Source organism: Diadema setosum, chromosome 11 (genome assembly GCF_964275005.1).
Source record: "Diadema setosum chromosome 11, eeDiaSeto1, whole genome shotgun sequence".
NCBI classification, from domain to species: domain Eukaryota; kingdom Metazoa; phylum Echinodermata; class Echinoidea; order Diadematoida; family Diadematidae; genus Diadema; species Diadema setosum.
This window is the reverse complement of record NC_092695.1, coordinates 6,467,624-6,476,304: the sequence shown is the minus strand read 5'-3', so window position 1 is coordinate 6,476,304 and position 8,681 is coordinate 6,467,624. Positions and strand designations below refer to the sequence as shown.

The 8,681-nt window shown below is 38.3% G+C and overlaps 1 protein-coding gene across 1 annotated transcript; it reads right to left on the bottom strand.

Moving 5' to 3' along the window:
* Positions 1-627: 627 nt before the first annotated feature.
* LOC140234847 (deoxycytidylate deaminase-like) lies at positions 628-6,534 on the bottom strand. Its single transcript, XM_072314892.1, has 5 exons — positions 6,431-6,534; positions 5,204-5,306; positions 4,507-4,642; positions 2,575-2,788; positions 628-1,371 (listed from the first exon to the last, which is right to left on the bottom strand). The coding sequence occupies exons 1-5, from the start codon at positions 6,532-6,534 to the stop codon at positions 1,251-1,253; spliced, it is 678 nt and encodes a 225-aa protein (XP_072170993.1). The 3' UTR covers positions 628-1,250.
* Between the last annotated feature and the right edge of the window lie 2,147 nt (positions 6,535-8,681).

Genomic DNA, 8,681 nt, shown 5'->3' with positions numbered 1-8,681 from the left:
TCATGGCTGTGCCCAGTGCCATAAATTGTCTGCTGCCCTCAACGAACCCGAATCGGTCTATACTGTATTTTCCCCACACTACCAGGCCTTTATTATTTTCCTCCATTGATTTTATTTTACAATGAACCAATGATTTGAACATACACCAGCATGTGAAGCATCTTGTTCAAGCTTCAGCAAAAGCTTTTTTTTTCCTTCTATATTTCAGGAAATTCATCAGAAAATGGTGTTAAGGCTAAACACATGACATCCACAAGAGAATAAGATCAAGGCTGACACAATTACCACGGGCACTTTTAAAGGGACTGTACAATACTGGCAGAGGTGGGGATTCAGCTTGAAACCTTTTGCGAGACATTTAGAAACCACTCTATGAAATGTTAAAGAGCATATAATTCTAAGGGGAATCAAAAGTTTACTTGATGAAAATTGATTTTGAAATCTAAAAGCAAGGTAAAATAAAGAGATTCTAATAAAAGTTGTGACCTGTCAATTTTATTAGGATCGCTTTTCTGGATATCTCAGCCATTTCAAGACCAATTTTCATCACATAAACATTGAATCTTTCTTGAAATTACATGCTCTTTCATATTTCAGAAGAGGTTTCTCATTATCTCACCAAAAAAATGTTATAAACCTAACGTTAGGTCTCAACCAAAACTTTACAATCCCTTTAACAGGTAAAATAAAAGACAAATATCATCACAAACTATAAACTCGCCATCAAGTTTACCTTCAGTCACACCACTGTTTCTAAACCTGCTGATCCTTTGCCTATCATGAAAATGCTGTCATATTGACAATGCTTTTATGGTTGAGGCCAACTCAATGTGGCCAACAAGCCACAAATTAGCACTTTAGACCTAAAAGGCATACAAATGTACCATGTCCAGTGACTTTAATTTTGTGCTGTTTGTGTTACATACATGTATTGCTATGAAAGACATGATAGAGCAACATCTGATAGAATTACAACTGTATGCTATAATCATTTTAACCAGTTGAGGACAAGCTGCTTTTGCTCTGTGACAACATGCATTTCCCATCGACAACGGCCTAAGTATACTCGGGAATAGTCTTCAATAGTCTTTAGCCAAGTACTAACCCTCTCTGAAACCCGGTAACTTCAAGCACTACAAAACACAGTTAAAAGTACCACTCTTATTACCCTGTATACTCTGACTGATATCTTCCACAGAGGGATACTATAAATAATCTCTTATAATACTGTACATATCACCTTACACCTTTCATGCTAGTCTATCAATTCCATTTACTAAAGAGGACACTTCGTCATCTATCGTTGGTCTGGCATCTGGGTCCAAAGCGTAAAAGTCGATGGTGAGCTCTTGTTTCGACGGTGTAAATTGCCTGAAAATCAGATTTTTACGACAGTATTAAGGTTGAGAAGAGTTCAACTTTGGGGCACACCAAATGTCCTCTTCCTATCTTAGGGCCTATCGCCATATGATTCTGACATGAATAAACATTTATATCAGGTGAGGGATCCAGATCTAAACAGAACATGATGCAGCTCAATAGGACAGCTTCCTGTACACACAACACCATGTCAAAAACACTTAACTTACACAAAAACTTCATGGATTTCACTCTTTTGCCTTGTGTGCCAAAAAAAACTTCATATTATGCAGAACTTCATGGAAGATCTTTCACATAAATGATCTCAAAGCTTAACAGCACAAGTTTTATTTCATTCAGGGGAGGAAGAATATCATTGTGCACAGAGCAAGGTTTTGTTATTCATGAGAATCAGATGGCCAAAGTATTTCATCTATGTTGACATGCAAGCTTTTGCTGACTTCTTCCTTAAATATGCCTTCCTGCAAGATGTTCAAGATAGCTTGAATGAATGGAGTACAATCAATAAGACGGTTGCTGTTTCACATATACTGCGGGTACATAAGTTCTATGTACAAAGTATACACAAATTTTCAGCAGAAAACAAAAAACACTTATATCACGAGTAAACTTCACATGCCAATTACTGTATGTAACTGTGGTATACTTCATGGTGTTTTAATCTTCATGAATTTTCCTTGTAGTCTGATCTTCACACAACTGAACAACAAATATTGGTCGAGTTACAAAAACCTTGAAATGATGACCTATCGGAGGAAAAGAAGCTGCAGTTGTTCAATTATCTTTCAAGAGCTCACTTTTTCATTTTTTTATTTTTTTTCACAAAGCGAATGGGAGAGTTTTGGGTATTGTAATTTGTGAAAGCTGCTGTATTTAAGTTCAAATCGGGTCACTCTTGTTTTTACACTAACCTCTACATCCAGAAACCCCAAAGCTACTGTCTATGAATCAAATATAACACAAAATCTAGTGATGTTAGTGATTGTTTACTGTATATAATATTTTGTGAATTGGGACATATACAACAATTTGAAATTTAGACAAATTTTGTGATCAACAAAAAAAAAAAGTGGCATAATAAGAAATACAGTAATTTGGTATCAGTCAACCCACAAACTTCACTAAAGTTTAAGGCACCACAAAATTCTTAGAGACTGATTATTTGCTTACTCTGTGATTAAAGGGGCACTTTACCTGTATTCCACGTTGGCGTAATCGAGCATGCGCCTGGATGCCACCATGACGGGCTTGTCGTGATACTTGTCAGAGAGGAAGATGATTTTCTTGATGCCCGACTGGATGATGACTTTTGCACATTCGTTGCAGGGGAAGAGGGCGACATACATCGTGCATCCTTTAACATCCGCTGAATTTTTGTTCATGATGGCATTGAGCTCGGCATGGCAGACTGAAATTAAACAATTGTGAGAATCACTTGATATCCTTTCCATGTGATAGGCATGGAGAATACAACATTATAACATATAATCACACCAAAGAATGTTAGATCAACTCATCATTTTAGCCTTTTTGCAAAGACTAAATAGTTAAGAAGTAAATCTTTGTAATCTCACAGAAAGTGCACAAGGCAACTGAAATAAATTTCCTCTTTATCACTTGTTCATCACATATTTCTATTATTGCCATTTTGGTGTGTGTGTTTGTTGTTTTCCTTTTTTTTTTTGGGGGGGAGGTGTTTTGTCTTTTACTCTTTTGGGGGAGGGGTTTAGGGGAGGGGTTTGTTGGGGGTTGTTGAGGATTGCACCTTTTGTAAATATGGGCAATGTAATTTCATACAAGAAATTTACAATACAAGTAATTTCCAAGGTACGAAGAAAGAGTGTGATGACGGTACAAAATAGTTTTTTTTTTTTTTTTTGGGTGGGGGCATTGAAACCTGGCCTTTGACCCTTAACCTTTGACCTTTGACCTTCTGGCTGGAAATTTCCCGGAGAACCTCTATTAGGTAATGCATGTATTAAGTTTTGAAACTAATAATGCAAGCATTGCATATACTAGTATATGAGGGAAATAGTAAAATTTTGAGGAGTTGACCTTGATCTTTGACCCCCGACTATTGACCCATGACCCCTAAATTCCCTAGATAATCCCTGCCAGACAGTACATGCATATGTACCAAGTTCCACGAAGATACATTGAACCATTTGCGAGAAAAGTAATATTGCAACATTTTCACCTAACCGTTGACCTTTTGACCTTTGACCTTATGACATGAAACTCTCTCTGGAGAATCTTTACGCAGTAGTACATGTCCACACCAAGTTTCAAGAAAATACCTTTGGGCATTGCATAGATATGGGGGAAATTGCAACATTTGTAGCATTTGACCTTGTCCTTTTGACCTTTGACCTCTTGCCAATGTCACTAAACTCTACTCAACTAATTGTCCCATCATACATCATCCTTGGACGAAGTTTGGTGAAAGATACTTCATCCAATTTTGAGTTATCACGTAAACAGGTAAATTTTAGGATTTGACCTTGATCTTTGACCTTTGACCTCTGTTCGATTTCACTGAAAAACTAATCAAGTAATTGTCCCATCATACATCATCCTCCAACAAAGTTTGGTGAAATTTGCTCCATCCAGTTTCGAGTTATTGCGTAAACGGATACAATTTCATGATTTGACCTTGACCTTTGACCTTTAGCCGATTTCACCCAAAATGTAATCAAATAATTGCCCCATCATACTTCATACTTGGACCAAGTTTGGTAAAATTCCAGCACATATTACTCAAGTTATCGCGTAAACGAAAGCGGACGGACGGACGTATGGACGGACAACCCGAAAACATAATGCCCCCGGCACCACTTCGTGGCGGAGGCATAAAAACAATGCAAGTTTCTTTTTTCACTATCAAGCTTCTGGGCAAAACCCTCCGTGACTTTTTTTGACTTGACTGTGATGGTACACAAAATTTGAAGAAACTCCTTGAAATCAAGGTTGCCTTGACGCAGAGGAACTCAAAAATATATAGCACAGAGAGGCAGTTATAAGGAATTAGATAGCTTGCTTCCTTTAGTAACCATGATAAATAAGTCAAGCTCCACAGTCCAATTCTACCCACAAAAGAAGATCAGGGTGTCATCCTGCTCGTCTTACCATATGGATATTTCGTCTCCAACCAGTCGTCGTGAGTCCGTGTCCATGGCAACTCATCATCGCTGCATCCATTTGGCATGCCGTTGTATCCGATGCCCACAATCTTTTTTTCTTCATTTACAATACATGCTCCAACCTGGTGGCATGGTAAGAAAGACCAAACAGAAAACTGAATCAATTACCTTGCCACTGTATATTCAGTAGCCAGAGGAATATGTCCAGATTAAAATATTCAACAAAACCAAGCACACTTCTTCCAAGGGCTGATGTTTGACCCCTTTTTTTCTTTTTGTTATTTTTCGTTTTACACATCATGTGTGGTTTGTGTGTGTGTGTTGTGTGTGTTTGCATGAACAAACAAATCATATACAATTTAAATATCTTCATGTAACATGCCTTGGCAGACAAGGAAATTGCTAAAGAATGAATACTACTACTACTACTACAACTATTACAAGTAAGTACTACTACTACTACTAATGATAATAATAACAATAATAATAACAATAAAAAGCAATAATACTTCAGCTATTTCTGGTGCCCACTTTACCGATTTATTCATACTTTTTCGGGGGGGGGGGGGGGAGAAGAGGTGAAAGGGCGAGTGTGTTTGTGGTCAGTGAGCTACTATTAATGTACATGAAGGGTAGTGAAGCTGCTTGAATGTTCGTCCTACCGTTGTTTATCCTTAACTTACCTGAGAGTTTGGATCTTTGCTCCGCTGCGCTGACAAAAATGCTACACCCATGAAGTAGTCGTCCCAGGGAAGGTAGTCAGCTCTCTTTGAAACTTTTGCGTCCCTGCATATCATATATGATAATTAAGATGAAAAAATCACATCATTTTTTAGTGCTTTTGTTACCTACATACACACAAAGGGGAAAAAAAATAATGAAAAGCTCCCATGCATCTTGAAAATGGCCACGAATATAAATACACAAGTTAAAATGACATTCATTAAAGGACAAGTTCACCTTCATTAACATAAGGATTGAGTGAATGCAGCAATATTAGTAGAACACATCATTGAAAGTTTGAGAAAAATCGGACAATCCGTTCAAAAGTTATGAATTTTTGAAGTTTTTGTGCAGTCACCGCTGGATGAGACAACTGCTGCAGTGTATGATGTCATATGCGTACAACAATATCAGGAAAATATAAAAAGAATTTCACAAAATTTCATCTTTTGAAAAAAAGTACACATTCCCTTGACTCCTTACTGACATATGTTATGGATGATATTATTCCCACTGCCCTTAGAAAGAGGCAAGTCAAGTGTTCTTTTATTATGCGAAAAAAGTGAAAATATGTTGAATTTTCTTTACATTTTCTTTATACTGTTGTACTCATATGACATCATGAGCCTTAGTAGTCTCCTCATCCAGCAGTTCCAACACAAAAGTTTTAAAAATTCATAACTTTTGCATCGATTGTCCAATTTTCCTCAAACTTTCACTGATGTGTTCTAATATTGCTGCATTCTCTTAATCCTTATGTTAATGAAGGTGAACTTGTCCTTTAACAATGTCTAAATATGAAATATGAAAAGTACACATTCTTTCTGCTTATCCATGACATATTTTCATGATACTATATCCTGCCTTCTATATGAGACAAGTGCTCTTTCTGTGTGCTATAGAAATATAACGACATGTGAAATTCTCTAATCAACATTCTCTTACTATACATTCCTGCACAAAAATAATTGTGGCCGTTGTCATGCAATGACAGCACAAGGCTTCAACTCAAAACTAAAAATTCTGCATTTTTTTTTACTCTCCTCACACTTAAATGATGTGCTCTTCTTCTATAGATCTACCATATGTCCAGATTTTGTTCTGTAATCGAAATGAACGATCTATGATACTTCCTGACACACTGGACCCACCACAGACAAAATAAGACAAAACAAATTAGAACTTACTCTATTGTGCCTTTCCTGTTCTTGTTCCTGGTTGGGGTAACAGCAGCAATTTCCTCTGCAGTTTTGTCGGGAAGATTCTTGTGAGGTCGAGGAGGAGTCTCCATTCTGCCTTTTCAAGTGATTGAAGAACAGGTCGCAGTCATTAATAACCTCTGGGTCACTGAACCGTGGATCCTACTTCACGTATACACTGAATTTCTGAACTGGAACACAGTATACTCCATATAGGTTTGATTTTTATCATTTTCTTTTTCAAGAATTAAACTTTTTTCAATGCAACTGAAGTTCTGGTTCTGCTTCAAGTATAACGGGATCTATTGTTCTAGACCTTTTAGGTTTAGTTTACGTGAGAGCATGAGTGCAAGGAAAATCCTGCCATTGTGCTAGAACTACATTCATGGGCTGAGGAAAAGTCAATACGGTGGGCGGATATGGTCTACGAATGCACAGTATCTATAGACCGGATCTACATGCGAGCGATGTGGGTTAACAAAAGAATTAAGGGGGGGGGGGGGTGGGCACCAAAAACATTTCTGGTGCCATTTCAACTGACAAGCAAAAAAAAAAAAAAAAAAAAGGCTCCTACGCATTTTTTTGTTTGTTTCTTGTGCCACTTCCAGGTTTCATCATCAACTGACAAGCAACAATTACTGTAAGGGGGCCGTTCACAATTATCAACATTTTCACAAGCGTACAAACCGTACGCTGGGGGGAGGGGGTCAACACCCGGCGTATGCTTTCCAATTTCGAAAAATGTCAACACAAACTGAAAAAAAAAAAGGCAGACCAACGGCAAGCAAGAACTGAACACATGAAAATAATGCGAAAAAAAAAATCAACATTTTTCTTCGTACACTTTAATGGGGGAGGGTGGGGGTCTTGAAAAGTGTATGATTTGTACACTTGTGAAAATGGTGATAATTGTGAACGACCCCTAAGGACAAACACTTCAGTGCAATTTTCTGATGCCACTACAAGTGGCTGACAAAGATGGTTTAAAGAGACCGGCATTGTGGGGGCCACTGTTGGATGGCCAATCACGTTAGCATCGATACGAAGATTGCCGAAGTTGAGCCGTCATCAGGAGTAAACACCACATCTACGGTGATGCTAGGTAACGTTGCCTTTGTTGTCTTCTCTGCTGCGCATCACGCAGTCTGTAGTAATGCCAGGGTGCGTGCATATGTGCTCCTTATTATGACATCACAAAAAAAATTTGCTAAAGCTGTCATCCCCTAAGACGAATCATGAGCCGAACTGTGATCTGACCACTGACTACGTCAGTGGATTGGACTTCTTCAGACTCCTGGAAATGGGTTAATTAAAGCATAAGCGCCAAAGAGAAGTCGATAGCATATAGGTCTATGTGGGTCTCTGCAAAAACTTGCGCCATCTGCTCACATAAGCATTTGATTTTGACTAAACCACCGGGTCTACGTACATGTATGTGCCTTTAAACAATGAAAAAGGGTACACATGCATGCCCCCTTTCATTTTCTTTGTATTTCTTTTATTTCAAAAGTAATTAAAAAAGGGCGGGGCACGTGCCCCATGCACCCCCGTGGAGATCCCCTAGGCCTACTGTTTATGTAGAAAAACATGCACTTCTTCATTTTACATTTGACCTACTCTGCACTGCTGCTCACTGAAAACAGAATCCTATCGCTATGATTCTCTGTAAATGTAATTCTACTCATACATTTTTTTATAAATTAAGGTTTTTCAACTTGCACACATGGTCTAACGTTACGTTAGGCTCTGGCCTCTAGCTAGGCCTCCTAGCTTTACGTTTTTCAATGCATAAAAGATGTCCCTGGTCTATGTAAAACGATCGCGAAAGAGCTATTTGATGACCCGAATATAAAGAATTAAAAAAAAAAATAAATACAAAAAGTCAAGTGGTAGAAACTTTATGACTCATGCACATCCATAGTATAAGGTGAATAGGGGCCCTTCCTGTATGGAGCTCAGCCGACACAAATTGTTTGGATAGTAAGCACGACTAGTGTAGTAGTGGAGTGCAGTAGTGCCATAGTGGCGTAGTGCATCTACTTCTCGTTTCCTCTTGCAGCTATCCCAAGGGTAAGATTATTGATACTGTACCACCAACACAACCCCAAGCTCCTTACCGCGCTTCCTGGAATCACTGTCGGGTCCTCTTTTTGGCTTTGCAAGCTGTGGAATGGTGTGAACTCTACGTACGTACATACGTACAATGTACGTGGGGATATCTAAGTACTCTGCGCCACTG